The sequence below is a fragment of the Dermacentor variabilis genome, chromosome 7, assembly GCF_050947875.1.
Source record: "Dermacentor variabilis isolate Ectoservices chromosome 7, ASM5094787v1, whole genome shotgun sequence".
Lineage (NCBI taxonomy): Eukaryota > Metazoa > Arthropoda > Arachnida > Ixodida > Ixodidae > Dermacentor > Dermacentor variabilis.
In genome coordinates, this window is record NC_134574.1 from 67,370,963 (window position 1) to 67,393,221 (window position 22,259).

The following is a 22,259-nucleotide window of genomic DNA, read 5'->3' on the forward strand; positions in this document are numbered from 1 at the left end:
TTAACGCGGAAGCGCTTACATAAAATATTAATCTCCGGTATGCAGTCAGATACATGTAGAACAGTATAGAAGTTGCATAATCATGTATCCTTAAGAGTTTCAAAGAAGTCACACTACTTTGGTCGAGGCCTTTGTCTCGTGACAGACGACCAAAAACAACCGCTAGGTGCGTTTATGATACCGTGAAATGACATGGAAGTCCACCGCAGGATGTTACATGTTAAACTCTCTGTTTGACATGGAAAACATGTTTTTGCCTGAAAACACGAGGAAACGGTTACGCAAGGACTCCGTTACGGACCACATGAGCTATACTGAACAAACACCGTACCGTGCAGGATACAAATGGAAAGACGGAAAGTAACATAAGCAGAAGTATAAGTGTGTTGCCGAAGTATGATGTAGTCGCTGTTGCAGACTACTTCGTACTAAGTATTCCCCAACGTAGTACATCGACAACATATTTCGAGCTCTCGGCGCTTTGTCATATCTTTCTTTCCGCACTTTTTCCAGTCTGGTGCGTCATACGGTACTTGTTCAGCGCAGAATAGCTACTTTCTCTACGTACATTGACGAGCAGATTTCGGCATTTAAGCGTGGTACGAAATGCTAGGTTTCTCACGTTCGTAACAACTTTCTAACATACCATTCTTCAATAGATATTGCATTTACAGGAATTTATGTCCTTGAGCTGTGTGCGGGCCTTGGGAAGACATGCAGAGTGAGAAAGACACTTCCAGCTAAAACTTTTTACGACATTAATGATCCATGAGCCTGCAGGCCTACAGCGTAAACGTGCGCAGTGACATTAAAGCCATAGGCTAAAAAGACATGCATAGTGACGCGCGCTGTTCTCTTTCCAACTGTCCGAGTAACTCATCAAAATGTTTGCTCATGTTCAATGCAGAAGGGCGCTCGCAGAGTAGCACCGGTTCACACAATGATGGAAGAAGACGTCGAGGCCGAGGAGGCCCGCGTACGTAGCCAAGCGCTCGACGACAACCTGGAGACGGACGTGGTAGCCATCCTAGAGTTTTGCAAGGTAGTATGTTGTCCAGCAGCGTAGCTTATTGGGCTTGTTAGTGCATGATTTGAATAGCAATGTCACACACGAACAGCACGAGCGCTATGTTCCAACAAATTTTACTTTTCACATACAGCACTGTTACACGCCCGAAGAAGAACATATCGCGTATACAATAGCTATAAGCGTCAGAGAAACGGTAGCTTTTTATCGCAGAGGAAAATAGAAGGTGGGCTCACACATGTGCGTCCTGCTCTGTTTCTCTTATCACCTTCCATGATTTCTGGAGTTACCCTGTTTTTTCTCCTGCCTATGACAGCACATTTATCAAGGAACGGCTTGCACGTTTTAGCCTCGCAGGAGAGGATGCGATCAGCAAGTGTTTCACTTCGCCCATAACTGATATTGCGAGCATGTTCCATAAGGCGCTCGTTTATGCACCAACCGGTTTGTCCATATAGTTTTTCCCGCATAAAAAGGGAATTCGGTAGACGACAGCTTCATCGCAGGTTTCGTAAGGTTTCTGACACGTGACCATCCATTCTCGAACTTTGTTGTTGTCAGCGTTTTCGATCGTGCACAATGCGGCAAGTTTCTTCGGGGCCCAGAACACGACGGTTGCATTCGCCCGTCGTCCAATTCTTTTCAGTTTATGGGACATTTTATGCATGTAAGGCAATGCAACAAGATGCTTCTGTTCACCAAGGAACAGATTCGGATGACATTGCATTTCTTATTTTAGTTTCCTGCGAAGCTTTTCGGCAACCGACACTTGAACAGGCGTGGGGTAACCAGCATCAGTCAGCCTCTTTGACTGCTGTTTAAACCTGTCGCTCATTATGTGTGTGCACAATTTTCGGAGGGAATCTTGGAAACACGCGCAGACACTACCTTTTTTTACAAGTTTTCAGTACGCACAATGATATGGCAGCACAGGTTTGTTACTTCGTGGCTGGTAGGCCCAGCAAATGCGACTAGCGTGAAAGGTGAAGTTCAGGTCTCAAAATCTGATGGAATTATTTATGGGCAATTCACATGTTAGAACCAGCGGATTAAAACACTCTTTCATTATGGTTAAGATGCTTGTAGCGTTCGACTCTAGTTAGCCAGAGTCAGTCGACAAGCATTAAAAAGTCATCTACCAATGTAAACATTCTTATTACGTCCATGCCCTCCAGGTGCCTGACAACAGTCCTGTCAAGTTTAGCTAAAAACAGGTTACTTAGAATTGGGGAATGCACAATCCAATACATAACCCTTCCTTCTGTAGGTAAGGTTTCTATTCCAGTTAAAGAATGCTGACTGCAAGTACGTGGCTAAAAGCTCTAAAACAACTTCTCGCTGAAGCACCTGTTGCGTTCTGTAAAGCGACACATCCAAACTCATCAATGCACTTCTCTACACAGCAAGCTACCTTGTCAATCGGCAAGTAATAGAAGATATCTTTGGTATCCACTGAAAACCCAACCATCCTTTCGCCAGACTGAGTTTGGACAAATTCTAAAAATTCTTCAGAGCTCATAAGACTAAATGCATCGTCGAATTTTGAAAGGTTAAGCTTTCTTTGTGAGTACTTGGAAGTAACCTTTTGCCATATGCCAGTTTCCGACACGATCACCCTGAACACTTGACAATACTGTTAGTCACGTAAAGGGCACGGACGTAATCAAAATCTTTAGATTTGTAGATGACTTGTTAATCCTTGTAGACTGTGACTCCAGCTCACTAGAGTCGAAGGCTGTAAGCATTTTAACCATCATGAAAGTGTTTTAATCCGCTTGTTCTAAAAAGTGAATTGCCCAGTAATAATTCCATCCGATCTTAAGACCTGGGGCGCTATAACGTAAAGCTATTCCAAAGTTTTCTGTTTCAACTCTGCAATCAACCCTCCGTCATTGGTCAAAAACGTTACACAAACAGCGATAGCTCCCCATCTGATATGACGTGTGCACTCTGATTATGCATGATCAGACTGATCAAAAGAAAAATAGTTACTTCTGATTCGACACCTCTTCGCCATTAGCCCTGCTATTGGCCAAAAGTATTCTGGCTGCACCCACTTCATCTGCCTGTCACACGTCGTCAAAAAACCGCGATAACTCACCGCGTCAAAGTGGCGTGTACGCTTTAAAGACGCATTAATATGCCGAACAAAACTGAATTTTTCTCTGAATAGCCGCAGGTTGCCCCGTTCCCAAAGGAATAAAAGATGGCCGCCGCCGATCGCTCAGGCACTCGCTACTCGCACCGGCCGGGGAGCGTGGGTTTATTTGCTTGCAACAAAACTTTTTGCGTGGCCTTATAACGTTTTTGAACCTTTTCGGCACGTTTACGTCCTCGCTCTGCCAACTCTTTTTTGCTGAGGATCCGTTTTAGCGGCATTCTTAACCTTCCGTTGCATGCCGCCGCGATTTTCGACCAGCCACCGTAACCTCAGTAAGGGACAGCGGACCGATTGTAGACGCCGACACCATCCTCTTCATCCGGTTATCAATTTTCAGTGCACTGGCTCGGCCCCATCGCATCTCTCTCCACTTGAGCGTGCTCCTCGCCTCTTCTCAGCCAATTAGATAAGTCAAGCTGCTCAGTGTAAGCAATGTTATTCGTTATCAAAGCAAACAAAAGTGATCTCCCATAAATGAGGAGAGCGTTTGATTAGTCCGTTCAGACAACACTGCTGGTCACTGCCCGATGCTTGCGTCGGCGGTTACGAAAATTTCACGTCAGGAGATTGGAATAAAAACGTATTGAAATAGTTTTACGTTATAGGGCCCCTGAACTTCACCTCTCACGCCAATCGCATTTGCTGGGCCTTCCGGCAACGAAGTAACAAAGCAGCGCTGCCATATCATTCTGCGCGCTCAAAACTTGTAAAAGAGCTACTGTCTGCTCCCGTTTCCACAATTCACTCCGAAAATCCTGCACACACATGATGAGTGAGAGTTTTAAACAGCACTCGAAGAGACGGACTAATGCTGGTTATCCCACGCATGTTCAAGTGTCTGTTGCCGAGAAGCTTCTCAGGAAAGTAAAATCAGGAAGTCAATGTAATGCGAATCCGTTGCTTGGCGAACGGAAGCATTTTGTTGTATTGACTTACGTGCATCAGATTTCCCACAACCTTAAAAGAGTTGGACAACGGGCGAATGCAACCGTCGTGTTCTTGGCCCCGAAGAAACTTGCCACACTGTGCATGAAAGAAAAGGCTGACAACAACGAAGTGCGAGGATGCATAGTCAGTCCCGGACCAGGACGAATTTTTCTTCGACTATGAGGCCTTTCTTTCGAGGAACCCGTATGGGTTTTCTTTGTAGCAATTGCTACGAAAGGGTGGATGTCTGATTTTCCCTTTATTCATTACTTCTCTCCACCTTGCGGGTTTCCGCATATCTACAAGTCAAACTCTTGCCATTGCTTCGTGTTGTCGACAAATTCGACTTCGCCCTGCCATCTCCTAGCCGCCTGGTTAGCTCAGATGGTAGAGCGGCTGCCCCGGAAAGGCGGTGGTCCCGGGTTCGAGTCCCGGACCAGGACGAATTTTTCTTCAACTATGAGGCATTTCTTTCGAGGAACCCGTATGGGTTTCCTTTGTAGCAATTGCTACGAACGGGTGGATGTCTGATTTTCCCTTTATTCATGCATAGTCAGATATCAAAAACCTTGCGTCACTCACAATGAATGTGTCATGTACCGAATTCTACCATTCCCTTGTCGTGCGGGAACCACTGTATCGGACAAACCGGCAGGTGCTTGAACGAGCGCCTTATGAAACATGCTCGCAATATCAGGTGTGGCCGAGGGGGAACATTTGCTGATCACATCCCTTCTTGAGGCAAAAACCAGCAAACAGTTCCTTGATAACTGTGTTATCATAGGAAGGAGCAAAGACAGGCTAACTCGGGAAATCATGGAAGTTGATAAGATAAACAGAGCAGGACACACATGTGTGAGCGCACCTTCTATTTTTCTCTGCGATAAACAGTTAGCGTTTCTGAGACGCCAATACAGGTTTTATACGCAATATGCTCTTCTTCGGGCATATAATAGTGATGTGTATGAAAAATAAAATTTGTTGGAAGTTAGCGTTCGTACTGTTCGTGTGTGTCTAAATTTGAACTTTCTCAGGTTTACGCAATTCTACAGTGCTTTGCTTGCACGGCGTGCTCGGTAACGTCGTATGAGTGTATCTGCACTTGTCCAGGTCTCGGTTATCTTACAGAAAGATGCGTTCAGTTGTTGGCAGCGACAAGCACAGAATAAATAGGAGCTTTCAAGCGAGAAAACGCAACAGAGGCCGAATGCACGAAGCTGTTTGTTCGTAAGTGATATTTGCCATTGGCTGGCCGTCTTCACTAATAACGTCTGACGTCATGAGCGGTTGGCGTCTGTTTTTAAAGAACAATTTTTGTGTAAGAATCTTTTTTTGAATACCAGCCTGCCCCATACGTGAGGCTGGCTAAGCCAGCCTTTTTTGCCCTTGTCGTCACCTCTCGGTGCACTGGCATTTGATTACCGTCTTTCCAGCATTGGTGACTTGGCAGTTCACTCGTACGCGGGCAGTGCACAAATTGCACCAATCGCATCTTGCCAAGCACTAAACTTGCACTCATCAAATTTCGGGTCTTCCGACTTCTCCACAAAGCACGTGGCAGGATGGCTTTCTCTGTGGGTGTAGGAAACCACCTGCAATGATAGCCCTTACTCTGCGACGTTGTTGATCTGGCTGCAGTCGTGACAGGTTGTGCGGAGGGCCAAGTTTGATGTTCTCCGAAGATCAAATTACTTTGGCGTTCTTCCACTGCAAAATTGACGCGGGCACGTAAAGTAATTTTTGAAAGGAACCGTGGCTGCCGGAAGCTTTATTGTTAACGTGAGTGTAATCCAGTCATAGCAACGCAAAGATGACAATTGAAGAAGACAGATTCTGCAGCATGGCTCAATGTTCACTTATCAAGCAGTTTCCCAACAGACAGGTCTTGTGCCTGCCTCACGATCCCAGAAAAATGGCATGAGCAACATCCCAACAAGGTATCACGCTGTGGTATCAGGCTGCCACATTGGGGTTTAAATGAGCTCATGCCTTATCCGTCCCAAACACTGGCAAGGTGCTCCCCCAGTTAGTTCCATTCTTTATCATGTCTGTGAAAATAGACGTGAAATAAATGTGTAAGCAGACACAAAATGTGAATAGCGTATGATAACTTATTAAGGAACTAGCTTTTAAAGACATATATTCATGCTACTGAAGAAAGCGTGACAACACAGACACGAGTTGGAAGGAAAGGAACATAGCGGTTCTCTTTGTCCCTACTTGTCTCCGTGTCAGCACGCTGGATGATTTGTGCAATGGTGATGATACACGATTGCTATGATAAACAGACTGCATTCCTGCTGTGCCCCTTAAAAGACTCCCCTTCGTGCCACTGGAAATTTTAGTTATACACTCTAAGCGTAGGGCCCCTCTACGAGACCTTCCTCTGAAATAATATTTCGAACTGATTCATTAGTAAAGAAGACAGCAGAAATTGAAATGTGTTACCATGCTGCCAGGAGACGAGCTTCATTGCCAACGTAGAAACATTATTGTGGCTCTAGTAACCTCCGCTAGCAACTCTGCTTCCCTGTCTCCTTCCGTCAAGGTTATTTCACGAGGCCCACCTCAGTTTTTTTTTCTGTTCCTCTGTTCTGTTGGCCGGCATCGTCCGAGTGGCGGTATAACGCTTTCTGCATTAAACTCTGTACTGAGAGCACGTGCTATGATCGGTTACGTTGCAGGTCTTACGTAGAGCGATTTGTGCGTGTGCGAGCAGGGTCCCTCAAGAACTGTCTGCGGGCTTCTGCTTGAAGTTTGAGCTATTTTCGCACGGTGCAACGGTTTGAAACTTGGCAGCCACTATTGCGACGCAGTTGTGTATGCGCCGTGCTTTATTTTTTTACTCAGCAATGCCCAGACGACGTTGAGGATCCGTTAAAGGGATACTAAAGGTTACTATTAAGTCAACGTGGACTGTTGAAATACCATCCCAGAAACCTCGAAACGCTTGTTTCGTGCCAAGGAGACACTTATTTTAAGAGAAATTGCGTTCTTAAGCGTCCGCGTACCTCTAGCGCAGTTCAAATCGCCCGCCCTCCGATCGAGGAGTACTGACATCATGGTCTCATAGTGACGTTGCGCCATCGGTGAGTAGAACGGCGTCCGCAGACGGCGCTACGGCTTTTCTGCGCAAAACGCAAACGCGCGGCCAGAAACAGAGCCAAGACAGAGCCGACAGCAGAGCGAAAGCGGGGGTATGGAGGCTAGCGGAAAGGAAAGCGCGCGACGATAAGCTGGTTCTTTATTTTATGACGCCAACTTTGACGCTCGTTGCAATGTACGACCCTGAGAACGACACATTGGCTCCCAATGCTAGGCTCGAGTTCAGCGATTTAAGCGCTGATGAACGTGACCTGCTGCTGAGGGCTCGCGCTGCCGGCGTCGTTGCGTACTACTACGCCGGCCTCGACACCGGCTCTCCGAAGCGGGAAAGCAACGAGGGCTACCCACGACATCACATGGACGTGGCATTCTCGCTGCTTGCTCGAAATGAAAGTTTCGCGAGCCAGCGGAACCCTCACAGTGCGACGCGATAACGAAACTACTGAAACTCCAAAGTGTGCGCGGCGCAGAGTCGAGCGCGCAGAGTCGAGCGAAAACGAAACCTTTCGACCACCCATATTACTGAAGGGTAACGTCAAAATGTTATTTTTTCTTAGAATTGAATAGACGCAGACAAGTAGCATTTTTTCCCGTCTTATCATCGAATGAAATGATATTTTTAATACGAGTAGTTGAGAATTAGGAACACAAATTATGAGGAGTGCTTTCGTCATCGGGCTAGTACCGGAATGTCGCTGGGGGGTCTCAAATCGTGTCATGCATTTACCTCAATTTCTCGCATATTAAAGCTCTGTTCGCGATTATATTGACGCCTTAGACGTTCTAGAACATTGCTCTACCAATTTAACTTGAGTTTCTGGTAACCTTTAGTGTCCCTTTAAAGACTGAACGCTCGTATTAAGACTGGACCTTCTGACTTTCCGACTACCATTGCCCTGTTCAGATTATACGGCGCACTTAGTGAACCACCAAGCTATATTACCCATTCGATGACGACAATAGCTAAACTTTATGCATTCGTGCTCCATGTAAGAGACCACACCTTCTGATGGTTTCCATAAGCGCGTGCATGCGTGCTTACTACTGTCCTTATATAAGGAAAATAATTTTGGCAGTCTTTGTTTAGCTCCTTTTCATCGCCTTTATTTTCGTTCGTTGTATAGCATGAGGAATGTTAGCTTGCTTTTCATGAGCTTTCATGGCCGGCTCTTATGTCGTTCGTCTTTTTCTGGTATGTGTCGTCCTTGTACTGCAAAGAACGCATGCCAAGTCGCCGAGTTGTTCGATCTTGCATAGAAATAATGACGCTGTGCACACAGTTAGCTCACAAGTTCTGGAGCTTTATGCTGTATCAACGTTAGCTACTTCGCGGAAAACTGTAAGGGATAGGCAATTCTTGTTAAATAAAAAAGCATCTGAATTACGTCTGAGCTAGCTAATACAAGCAGTCACGAGAACTTGCGAATTCGTTTTCACCGCTTCGTACTTATCTAAAATTGTTTACTTGGTCACAACATGACGCAGCTTCTGTTTTACGTATGTGTAATAACGGTAAGCGCCTCAGCGTAATCTACCTTTTACAACTGCAGCATGCCGCAGCAGACCTTTCGATTCTTGGCAAACGCCCCTTTTAATGGTAGTCGGTAGTTGGACTTGCCTAAATGCATGAGAGCACTGCCGGATATTCTACAATGGGGCAGTGAAGCGCAAGCTTTGTTTTTTATGAGGAAAATGTTCTTGTAGCAATATTTTAGTTGTACACCTTAATTCAAAGTCCATCCTTACGTGTCGTCTTATTCGTCAGTACTTATTACCGTTCAGCAAAACCTTCATTTTTTGATCGGAATGACCTCGAGAATATTTCAGCCACATGTGCCTATATAAGAAGTCGCAAAGACCTTAGCCTTGTCTCGTTGTGTGGAACTGTTGTAGGCTTAATTAGTAAAGATCTCGAACGCATCAGAAGTGCGGCGTTCCTCGCCTGCTTTTACTCTGACTGCATCAAGATTACCAAAACTGCAAGAAAGCCCAGGGTAACGGAAATGCCAGGTTTCTATGCTCATTTAAGCGTAGACACTGCGGAGCGTATAACGTTTAACGGGAGAAAAACACGCTCACATTTAAGCTCCTGCAGCTTTGCATGTAGCTGCCATTAAAGTGCCTCCACATTAGAGACCACCATAAGAGTCGCTCAGTCATATCCTACCTAACCTTCTTTGCGTCCTAAAATTAGTGTACGACCTGTCGACGGCTGCCCGTAAAGGTGGTAGCCGTATACTGACGGCGTGCAGGTGTACCGCAAGCGGCTGGTCGTCAATGGCATCTCGTTGGGCATCGCCGAGGGCGAGGTGCTGGCCCTGCTCGGAGTGCCCGGCTCGGGGAAGAGCACTCTACTGCGCATGATCGCCACCGACGTGCCTCATGACCGAGGGCGCGCGCTGATGAAGACGCCGCGGGGAACCATTACCATGCACAGCGCACCGGCTCGCTGGCAGGCCGGCCTGGGCTACTGTCCGCAGCAGGACGGGCTGATCGAGCAGCTCACGGGCGCCGAGACGCTGGCGCTGTTCGCCAGGCTGCGGGGCGTGCCGGAGACCAAAGTGGGCGCCGTGACGCGGGACATTGCGCACCTCATGGGGCTGGGCTCAGTGATCGGCGACGACGTCGAAACGTACAGCGGTGGCCTGCGGCGGCGCCTGTCGGTCGGCGTTGCGCTGGTCGGTCTGCCGCCCCTGGTGCTGCTCGACGAGCCGACGGCTGGCGTGGACGTGACCGCCCGGAGGGACATGTGGCAGTCTGTGCGCGAACTCCAGGAAGTGGCTCGTATATCGGTGATCATGACGACAGGAAGGTGGGTCGCCATTCTACGGTTGTCCTTGTTCTAGCGACGGTACGTCAATAGTACAAACGCCGTGAAATTGGTGCATGGGACTCGTTTAAAGAATGTGGGCGTTATAGTTGGCGGTGCGCAAACTGCGAAATTACGACTTCTGAACAGACACTTGTTATTTTTCGAAGAAGAGCTGCTACTATTTGTTTCACATCTATTATGTTGTTACATCTATATCTTGAACATCATATTCTTGTACTTTGCTTTAAAGGGAGGCGTTATTGGTGGCCAAGGTAATGGACGTACTGCGTCATTAGACGTTGCGATCGGGAAAGCTGGGCACTCGATGAACGATACTGTAGAAGGCCGACGCACGCTGGACAATAAAACTATCGCAGGCGCTGCTGACTGGCGAAAACGGTTGTCGCTTGCAAGCAGTGCCGCTTTATTTCTAAACAGCATAGCGCCCCATATGAGCGGTCACCGCGATACGAAACAAAAAATGGGCAGTTTAGTCCAAAGGCCGACCAAATGACAGTTATGGCAAGCTTGGCGTCGTGCTCGAGCTCCTCAAAAGGTGTTCTAAAATTAAACGGAACCGACATGGTGCAACACGGCTTGCGAGGGGAGTGATACTGTGCAGCAGCAGCAGGCTTGATGAGGAGCGCTGCCGGTGGCATTGCAAACTTGGCGTCTCGACAGTGTACGTGAGACCGACAAAAAATGGTTGCTATTAGTCAGATCTCCGTAAAAAGAACAAGCCCGCTCCCCGTGTGAGATGCCCAGACTACCTCATGCTCCGACTGGTATATCATGACGCATACTGTTCGTTACGCTGAGATCGTACTGAAACCACGATCTGATTGTGAGGGACACCAAATTAAAGTTTATCAGCTGGGTTTCTTTAACGTCCACCCAAATCTAACTACACAAGCCTTGTTGCGTTTCGACCCCATCGAGATGCAGCAGCCGGGGCCAGGAACCAAGCCACGACATGTGTGTGTGTGTGTGTGAAGTGATATTTAAAGAGAAATGGAAGAGATAACTGCAGTGCCGTAACTGTCTCTCAACAGCACTGCACGGGGAAAGGGGTATGGGGATAAAAAGATGAAGAAGGTAGAAACCGGAAGTAAAAAAGAGAGAGAGAAACCGGAATAGTAAAAAAAGGCATAATGTAGCTAAGCGTTTGCGGAACCTGCAGCCGCGCTCTGAGGTGTGTTGCTTCACAGTATTCCGTCAATGCCGAAAATGCACGCTTGGTGATGGAGCTGCGACAAGTGGGGAAGTGTAGGCACTGCAGCGTGTTAGATGGCAGTTCCCATCGGCAGTAAAAGGCGTAAGGCGTACAGAGCCTCCCTCTCGTTCATCGAGCTTAGCAGTCCAATCGGCTTCCTCGTTGTCGGAGCTGAAGGCGTCGAACGAGACCTTCTAAGCCTCCGAGATAGCAAGACGAGATGCCGAGATAGCATGACGACGCGAACAATTTTAATATGTCTATATGCTTTTCATCACGATAATGCGTCTCTATCACCACCGTTCGCAGCATGGAAGAAGTGGAGGAGGTGTGTGACCGTTTGGCCATCATGATCGACGGCGAGCTCCAGTGCTTAGGTTCGCTGTCGCATCTGAAGGCCAAGTTCGCCCAGGGCTACACGATGGCCGTGAAGATGCATGACGAGTACAAGGACGACTCTGAGTACAGTAACAAGCTCATCCGGGCCATCGCTGACACCTTCCCCGACAGCAAGATACAGCAGTCGTTCGAGGTGCGTTCCAGCGGACGTACATGTATGTGTCTAGATTATGTATCTCTTTAAATAGGCGTATGCTGGGTATCCCACGTAACCAGCCAATAATGTAAAAATGAAAGGCACGTCGGAAGCGAATTGAACCGAACGCATACTATTCGCAATAGCCTATAGTAATTCAGGCACTTTCTTGCTTTTCCGATAACTCAATAATGAATGAAATACCCAAATTTTAGATTATTGGCTGAGGACTAGAAATATTATATGCAGAGTTGTAGATGACATTCAGAAACCACCGATTGAGTTTTCTCCTACGGATATTTATCACGTAGTCCTTTTTTCCTGGTTGCAAAGAAAGCCCGCGAAATAATAACAAGGCCACCTGAAGGAGCGTGTGCGCAGTGGCATCGTGCTGTTCTGAAGCATTCGTTCGTTGAACAAGGTCGGCTCTCGCCCGATGACGGCACAAATGCATGCTGCTGGCCGAGCGCTGCCGAGGAGATAAAGGGCACCCCGTCGCTTCCCCGTTGCAAGGGTGGGATATACAGGGTGGGACACTCTGTATATACTGTGTATCCCTACAAATTTATTAATCCAAACACCAAACTACTCGAGACAAAATGTGCCACCCACTGCCAAATGTAGAAACATAATAATTAACAGTGCATATTCACTTCAATCAGCTGATGTAACAAGCGATTCTGTCAGCAGTTTGTGTTTTTTCCGTATTGATATAAATTTGTCGAAACACCTGGCTCGTTACGTTCATGTTTCTAGCTTAACTCTTTCAAATCTAACCCTGTGTGCCGTTTGAAGTAAAAATGGGGGACTGCTACGATGAAAAGAAATACTGGCCTGGTGAGTACACATCCTAACTCAGTTCCTCCAAGCATTTTATAATGGAGAAGGCGTTGCAGGCGTACGCGGTTCACACGTGATACCGCATCGCTACGCTATAACCGAGAAAGGCTGTTGGCGAGACGTTACACAACTCCGGGAACAAGATAAACCTTTTAATGCGGCGAACTTGGCGCCAAGAAGGCGCGGCGGGAAACAGACGTAGGCAGTGGTACGATCGCCGCTTCTATACAACGGTGTGAACGAATGAGCAGCTGAAGAAACAGCGTTCTCTCTCTCTCTCTCTCTCTTTTTTCCTTTTTTGGTGGTGGTGCGACAGTCACAATTCTCAGTTCAGCTGTGGTTCGCTTCATAGTAACAGCAGATGCTTGGTGATGTGCGGAGTGAGAACCTAAGAACACTCCGGAATAACCCAGTGGGGGCGGGGATCGCAGAATGGGTGAACGTTGCGCTGTTAAAACAGTTGTGCATGCGAAGAAATTTCTACCCCGATCTGGTCAATCCTCGCTCCTCGTAATCAGTACCTGGTAACCCTGGGCGGAACCTTCTATTGATTCAAAAAGCGAAGCGATTCACTTGTCCTCGCGCATAGTATAGTTGAGAATTTAGCTCTCGTCACCGGCTTCAAGCGACGGTCGGCCAGCACCGCAAATTCTGAACACGTCACGCATCTGTTAAACATCTTCAAAGTGAACCCGTCGTCGGCTAGGAGCGGAAACGACGAAGAAGCAGGTTGCTTTGGGTTCTATTTCTGTGGCTCGGCTGTTCACGTGCGACCACGGCAACACGCACCCAAAGACCCCACGGGCGTTCCTCGTGCGCACGTCTCAGTATCCTCATTGTCTGCTTGGAGTTGTTCCCTCCGCGTCGACGATGGCTGGAGGCGCAACGTGCGTCCGAAGAGATAATGGAAGATTACTTGCGCCGCCAATGCTGCCTTTCCGAGGAGACGTTTTGCGGGCTCCGCTACTAACTGGAGGAGACTCAAGTGCCAGCGCGCGAGTGTCCACTGCACGGAGAGGAAGGAATGGTGCGCCCAGCTTTCTTTACCCCAGCTTGCACCTTACAGAAATCTGTCTGGAGCCATGCATTAACTGCGGCATTGCTTAGATCTCTGTAGCCTGCGCTGTTCACAAAGTTGCTCTCGCAATTACTGTCCTCCGCCGGTAGAAGAGCTCGGTCAGCTTTCCTGGGACCCGGTCGCTGTCGAAGCCAATCCCAAAGAGACACTTTGAAGTTTGAAGTTTATTTAGAAAAGGAGCTTTAAACTTCAAAACATTTATTACGCCAGCTTTTTCTTCTCGTTCGGGAGCGACGTACTTTCGTTCAATATTTCACAGTATAGCACGTGGCGTCAGCACTACGTATTTCTATCTTACTTCGCACAGACAATGCAGAACGTATATGTTGTAATGTACGGTTTCATTTTCCATTGTCTTTATCACGTGACACGCCGAGAGGCAGATCGCAGCGATATCGCTAGTGTGGCGGCGTGCGAGTCAAGCTCGAGTGGATAACGAAGGGCGAGAAGAAAACGAGGGTTGCTTGGAACGTTACGAAATGTGGCCCCAGCAACCAGTTCACGTTTGTATTGCAGTAGTCACTTGAGAATTTCGTGGGAGTACATGCCCTCCATGACGCTAACTCCTGGCAGTAGACGACGCGTTCCTGCACTAGAAATTGCAAACATCCGCCAAATTTTTTATTCTCGTGACACTACGTGTAGGTTAAGAATGAAAAAGAATGGCACTAATAAATCACTCCGGAAATCGCCGTAAATGGCCGGCGCCGCACGGTTATACTTGCAGTGTAGTATTACAATTATATTTTCCTTTTATTGAGCGAGCACAAATATTCGGCATTTTCTCGACTAGCTCATCATATGATGACGCAAAATTCAGAGGCGCCACCCCCTCGTGTATGCATCGCGTCCCTTTATTCTTCTTCTCATTCACCTCCGACTGCTCGGGGGCGGCCGATTGAGAGACGCAAGCAATATAGTAAGGCGTTCGCTTTGAGAATATATATATATATATATTGGAAGGCGGACGACGAAGAAGTGCGCCAGCTGTAGAATAAAAGTATGACGTGTAAGCCATGGCACGTCTCTTGCTTCCTACGTTACACAAGTCGACAGGACCAACCGGACGGACCTGCCACGGCTACCCTGAAGCCTCCGCCTACCATTCCGAAGTACAAAGGAACGCCAGAAGACATCCCCGTCGACAAGTGGCTCCCTCTTTTCGATATGAAGGCGGCAGAAACACCGTGGACGCAGTACAATCGTGTCAGTCGATTCAACGAGTACATCTAAGGGCAAGCATTCATGTGGTCCCTGACAGAGGTAAATGGCAACAGCGAATCAAAGGAAGACATAAGCGCGGCACGCAGGTCCGCTTCGCGACGGCCTATGCAGATGCCTTCCCGCTATTCATTTACCAGAGGTTGAATAGTGGACAGGCCATCGAGGAATACTACGACAAGAAAAGACGACTTGGTGCCTTGGCCGACGTTACAGAGTGTGACGTCACCTGTGGATTGATTGATGGTGTTCCTCCTAGCGTAGAACTAGCGCTAACCGGACTGGCTTTCACCTCACCATCAGAGTGGCTCGCCACTTCCCAAAAGGTCGAGGCATCCATGAAACGGGGGAGAGGACTTTCCTTCACTCAAACTCTCCGTACAATGCCAAAAGATCCAATTTTCAGGTCACCGCATCACTCAACTCTGACATCTAGCCTGCGTATTCCACGAAAAGAATGTAGATGCTGCTCAGCTGCTGGTTTCCCTCGTCAGTTTTATTTGCGCAATGAATGTCCGCGCCGTGGTAACGTGTCTGCTTTTGAGACTGTATCGGGAAACGGAAAGAGCAACCGAGTTTCACTAATACGCTTGGAAGCTCTCATCGACTGAAAAAGAATCACTGCAACTCTCAATAAGGGAGCAACGATTACTTGTATAAATGAGACTGCGTACAGACAGCTCCGAGTTCAGTTGATGAGAGACGCTAGCATAACCGTTCAAGTTATATCAAGCAGGGTCACGTAATCATTCAGTTGCAGACTAGAAACATCACAAAGAAAGTGGTTGTGCACGTGCTGCGTGGCCTGAGAACGCAGTTAATTCTTGGCATGAACAGCGCCTCGTACTTCAAGCTTTCTTTGAACTTGGAAAGCAAGACAGTTAAGCAAGCACGTGACCTTTCGAACTTACGCAATCAAAACCATGACGAAAGCGCTACAGCCTCTCTAATCAAACCCCTAAAGAAGAAGGATCTGGCCGAACGGCCAGAGGCTGTGCTCGAATGTCTTTTAAACAAATATAAATATGTCTTCTCTCAATCGCTAACGGATATTAGATGCTTCTCTACTGAGTATCATAAGATTGCACTTGGCAATGATGTTCCAATTCGTCGAGCACCATGCAGATACTCGCAAAAAGGCAAGACAGAATTACAGAAACAGAAAAGCAAGTTGGCATCTTTGTTAAGCAAGGTGTTGTGATACCATCATTGCCCTCCTACGCCGCACCGCTCATTCTAGCGGAAAAGAAAGGGGAGGGACGCACTCGTTTTTGTATTCTCTACCGCAAGTTGAACTTTGTAACGGTTCCCGATTATTAGCAAATCCCACGGATTTCCTTGACCACTTACGAAATGCATTGCAACTACATTGGATGTAATTTCCGCATACTGGCATGTCCGAATGCATCCTGATTACATTCATAAAACTGAATTTTTCGCGACTAATGGCCGTTGCGAATGGCCGGTGATGCCGTTCGGGTGAAATAACACTCCTGCTACATTTGAAAGATCCATGAAGTCAATAATAGCGACACTTTGGCTCAGTATTGTAATCAATTATTTTGACGACGTTGTCGTGTACTCAGACATCTTTGGCGACCACCTGCGACATCTCGAGGAACTGGTGAAAGCTTTTAAGGTCTAGAATGTAAATATGAAACGCAAAACGTGTGTGCTGCCAAGTCCAGCATCGAGTATTTGGGCCACAAAATTTGACAAGGAACTGTGACACATAAGCGAAGCCACGTTGATGCGATGCTGAATTTTCCAACACCAGGAACTGTGACACATAAGCGAAGCCACGTTGATGCGATGCTGAATTTTCCAACACCAAACGAGAGAAAGACTTCCAGCGTTTTCTCGGAACCGTAAGCACTTAGCGTCAATGCATCCCTCATTTCAGAAATACCACTCTTCCGCTCACAAAACTGCCCCGTAAAGATACTCAATTGTCCCGGACAGAAGTATGCGAACGAGCTTATTTGGAACTCAAGAAGTGCATAACTAAAGATCCAGAGCTTCGAATATACAACGCTTCAAGACCATGTACTGTACACTGAGATGCATGTGGTGAAGGGATTGATGCCGTGCTAAAACAGCCAATGAAAAAGGCAATGAACATCCCGTTGCCTATTCCCGCAAACTACTCAGGACCGAAGCTAACTATCCCATCACAAAAAATCTTGCCATCGCAGATGCGATTGATAAGTCGCATTGGTATATTTATGGGAAGCCGTTTCTGTTGTAAAATATTCTACACTACAGTAGCTGAAGAATGAACAAGGATCCACATGGCTGGCTCTTGTAGTAGTCCTCAATGTTGTCAACGTATGAGGTGAACATGAAACATCAGAAACCCATAAGCAATGTTGAAGCTAACGCTCCTTACAGAGCTCCTGTAGCGCAGCTATTCTCAAACGCCCATTCTCGGGTGTGTGACAACGAGCACCCCAAAGGAACGTACTCGCTAGAAAACGGCATAGTAATCGTCAGAAAGAAAGGCCTAAGGATGACACACATGCCTTATGAACTGCGCTCAACTATTCTAAGGAAAGCTCATCAAAATTGTGGCATGTCGGCGGGCAGAAGACATTGACACTCCTGTCTCCGCAATACTATTGGCTAGATATTATAGACGAAGTCTCCAACTACATTAGGCATATACGACACATGCCAGAAATGCACGAAGACCAAAGCGAAGAGGTACGGGTCACTAGAGTCACTGCCTCCAGCTGAAGAACCTTTCGATGTCCTTGCGATGGCGTCGTTTGAGGACTTTCTGGATACGGTATATCAAAAATATTCATCCACTTGATCATTGACCATGCCACTTGCTATGTATGGGCGTTCCCCACACAAAAATGAATACAGCGACGCCTGCATTTCATCATTAAAAAGCATTTTTACTGCGGGCAAACGACGGAAGTTCCGTTCAGGTCATGGAACCGGCTTCAGAGCAGGAAAATTTAGGCAGTTCCTGAAGCATAACGGAATACTCAGACTCATTACGTCGTCTGATCATCCACATTGCAACGGTATGAGCCGTCGGACAAATCGAACTATAGTCATCAGATCCCAATGCACAATCAGCGATGAACCGCCTAAATCAGGCGGCGCGTATTTTCTGTGGACTCCGTGCTGATGAGCCAGGATGACTTTGGCATTGAAAGTGATGATATTTCGTGAAGGATAGCGGGAGTTGTTGGGGTTGGAAGAAGGCGTCGTCGCTCGGTTAGTCGACCCTCGAGCTAACGCGCTAGTCTACATATTCGGTCCGCTGTACCCCTGCGCCTCCCGAGCACCAGAGTAGGCGATGACGGTTGTTTAGAGATTTGGGGATTATCGCGAGGGTAGCTGTTGTCACGTATCCCTCGAGAAACGTGCGACATGTCTCCCAGGAGTGCGTGACCACGACCGAGTCCCTTTTCGAACATAAGATTCCGCCGCGGATGACATGGTTTGTGAAACAATCACATTTTGTTTGCGGGAAAGATTTTACCAAAGCCACGGTCAGACAAGAAAATGAAACGCCACTGGATTGTGCTTTTCAGCAGCCGGCATCGTAGCTAACGAGGAGCTTTACCGATCGCACTCTATGCATCCCGTAAGCGTAGCTTCCACTATAAATATTACATCTAAAGGTCCTGCCTCTCCATCGCCTTTCCAACTCCAACGAAGACACAAGCCTCTGGCTGGTGTTTTCCCACTACTTTGACCATAGCAAAGCATTCAAGGAAAGCAAAACAAAAGTCCTTAAATGGGCACTTACGAGAAAATACAACGTAAGCTGTAACAGTAAATCATCGTTCTACAACACGGAAAAAGCCACTCTTAACGCAAGACGACGCTTGCTGAAGCAGAAAACGTGCAATAGTGAAAGACAGCTGCCGTGAAAGACGGCTGCCTTGAAGTTCACGCACGAGTGTCTGTTGAGGTCATGGATTTTGACAGCGTCTTCTGAGGCCTCTTTAGCTATTTATCGGTAAAGATAGGTGTGTTCTCCTTAACGAGCCAAAAAGTGAAGTTAGCATGGTTCAAGAAGCGCCATTGCGCCAAAACGGCTCAACTGATAAGAAATGCTAGAAGATCAGTGACTCCATACACACGCAACGGCGCTGGTATTTCTATTCTAAAATCCGTGAATGGCAGTTCGACTTTGATTTTATCTTGAAGCATTCAATGTCTTACCGCGAAATTATCGACAGTAGAGTCATGACTTGGTGGCTCGATGTCCCTAAAAGTCCTTCGAATTCAATTGTCTGTCCACCTTGCAAAGAAAAATACTGTTTAGTATTAGAGTGTCATTGAACGAATGTACACATTTGACTGTTGTCAGTACAAGTAACTAATCTATTGAAGAAATGTGGACTACAAATATTCAACGGAAATTTCAAGAAAAATGGCTGTTGATACACTAGAGTTAAGCAATTTCACTTCATCTTTATTCTCCGTTGTACATAATCGCCATACACATGAGATTAGAAGGTTGTGGGCAATGGCCTAATATTACGCACAATATTCCTGGAAAGATTGCACCCACCAGGATCGGACGCGCGTAAATTGACCAAGGATTTGGAGTTCGTCCTGCTAAAGGGCTCCGAAACGCTCAAAGCGTCATGCAGTTTTCGTGGCCTGCTTACCCGACAGTGTCAGCGCGTTGTAGTTACACACTGACCGTGCCGAAGCGCCGCCTGGATAGCGCTCGTCGCCCATGGCGTTTCCTGTTCCGGCGTCGCAGGGCTTTCTGGAGTACCACATGGCCGACACGGGCCTTCCCTGGAGCGAACTGTTCGCGCAGGCCGAGTCGATCAAGCGCAAGCACAACGTCCTCGAACTCTTGATCAGCGCCACCACTCTGGACCACGTGTACGCGGCTCTGGCCCGATGGGAGCGCGGCCGCGCCCGCATGATGGCGGTCGCAGCTTCGCACGGTGCCGACGAAGAACACGAAGAGGACTAACTCGAGCCGGAGATCATCGGCCAACTTCGTTCGTGGGTGCTTTAGCGTGCGCGTGGACAGGAAGCAAATGCGATGGACCGAAATAGGTGTTGCAGGACCGCTAGCATGGACGTCGAACGCTGGTTCGAACTACAGGTCCTAACAGACGCGAAATGGTAACGCTTCTCCATTCCGCGATTTTGCGAGATTTCCTTTTTTCTTGTTTGGTATTGTGCTGTGCTGTTCCTGAAACGTGGTACCCGGGTTGATGCCTCACTTTAAATGTTTACCCAAATACCTGCGAAGCGGTTTGATTCCTATTGGGATACAAGAAATACTGACGTAGTTGTTCGTGCGCTAAAATTAATTTCATTCTGATTTCACTGCCCAGCGCCTTTTATAATGTATATGTGATACCTTGGCTACTACCGCGCCGACAGAAGAAAAATATACATGAAAAGGACTTGCATGTGGGCATTTCACAAAACAGTGGCGAATACTTCTGACATGATAACTATTATTACTTGGCGGAGGTCATTATGGACAGGGGCTTTAGCTTTTACCATAGCTTTTACGACTGCATTGCTGCACTTTGTGGTATGTGGCAGTACACGCCCATGTTGCATTACGTTTCCGGCACTACGCGTGGTTAGCAATATGTGAACACTACATACATACTGACGCACTGTTTGGTAGGTATAATATAGACTTGTTAGAACGAAGACATTCTTTCTCTATCTGTTGCTGTTTTTTAGGACTTTTTGGCACTGTTTAGTGGTATGCAATTAAATTATGCCATATAGTATGGTCACACTTTTAGATCCGGAAATTCCCGCAGTTTTGAGTAAATTAATTAGTTTACGGCTCCTCCTAGCAAGGCTAGCATCGCTTGTGGACTACGTTCGGCTAGGCAGGCAGACCTGTTTTCCTAGTTTCTTAAACAATACCACACGACAGCGCTTGCGTTTCGCAACATTTTGTAAAGGTTTGAAATTTTAATACTTGAAAAATAGTATTAGCTTTGACAATGTATCTGCGCGCATAGCGATTTCTTTCTTCCATATCTGTTAAATTTTCTCTAGTACTTCAGTGATCCAATAAAGTAAATAATATACGAACAAGCTTTCGCGTCCGTCCCCATCAATAAGTGGGACATTCGGATATAGAGACGCTGGGACGTTCGCCCACCCAGAATTGACTTGCCGGTGTCTCGTAAGGCTCTAATACATAACGTTTTCATTACATGATAATCTATAATTATGCTGATAATTTCACAAGAGACCTGCAGTTTTGTGTTCGGCTGTTATTTTGATAAAAATAGAATAATAGAAATAGAACGGCGCGGACACTCGAGGTGTGTCCGCGCCGTTGTGCAGTCCAGCTGTCGACAAATTACGTGCAGCCCGTGCGTTATATATATATTGTGACGCAGCAGTTATCACGACGTTTATTCCGCGTCAGAGATTGGGCCAAGCGACCCCGCCCTCAGCACGGATCAAACTCGAGAGCCAGCCCCACAAGCGATGATGAAAAACCCCATATAAAGCCCACATAATGATGATCATGTACAGATGAAAGAACCCCATATAAAGCCCACATGATGATGATCATGTACAGATGACAAAGAATAGCTTATAAATTCCCACACTAATGTGCCCTCGCGCGAGAGCGGCCATCCTGGCCGCATTTTTAAGGGCCGGCGAACGTCTCGTGAAAGGCTTCATACGGGAAACGTGGGCAACCTCAGCGGCGCGGCAGCGGCGGTCACATGGAACAATAACTGGTTCCACGCGATAGTTAACCGGAGAAGTCTGCTCCAAGACTTTGTAGGGGCCGATGAAGCGAAACTGAAACTTGTCACGCAAGCGAGGTGTACGAACTGGTGTCCGGAGTAGCACTTCCTCGCCAGGGCGGAAGCACACGACGCGATGAGAGGCGTCGTAATGGTGCTTGCGGTCCTGTTGCCGTGCTTCGGTGTTGGTGCGGGCGAGCTGGCGACGACGCAGAATGCGGGAGTCATATTCTTCACAGGAGGATGGACATTGATGGACAGTTGGCGCGAAGAAAGAGACGTCAAGACAGGAAGAGGGCGACCGACCATAGACAGGGTAGAACGGCGAGTAACCGGTCGTGCATTGAACGGCGGTATTATGCGCAAAAGTCACGAATGACAAAATTGCGTCCCAGTTTCTGTGATCCGGGTCAATGTACATGGCTAGCATGTCTGACATCGTGCGATGAAATCGCTCTGTGAGGCCGTTGGTTTGCGGATGGTAACTGGAGGTAGTTTTGTGGGTGGTTCCGGAGGCTCTGAGTACTTCTAGTACTCGCCGTGGGGCAGTCCAACTGTCGACAAATTACGTGCAGCCCGCGTGCTATATATATATATATATATATATAT

At 47.3% G+C, this 22,259-nt stretch overlaps 1 protein-coding gene across 1 annotated transcript; it reads left to right on the plus strand.

The window, feature by feature from the left end:
- Positions 1 to 913: 913 nt before the first annotated feature.
- LOC142586826 (phospholipid-transporting ATPase ABCA3-like) lies at positions 914 to 20,403 on the plus strand. The gene is made up of 4 exons (XM_075697695.1): positions 914 to 1,042; positions 9,473 to 10,032; positions 11,555 to 11,777; positions 19,658 to 20,403. Exons 1-4 carry the CDS (start codon positions 941 to 943, stop codon positions 19,877 to 19,879), a joined length of 1,107 nt encoding a protein of 368 aa, XP_075553810.1. The 5' UTR covers positions 914 to 940; the 3' UTR covers positions 19,880 to 20,403.
- The last annotated feature ends 1,856 nt before the right edge of the window (positions 20,404 to 22,259 follow it).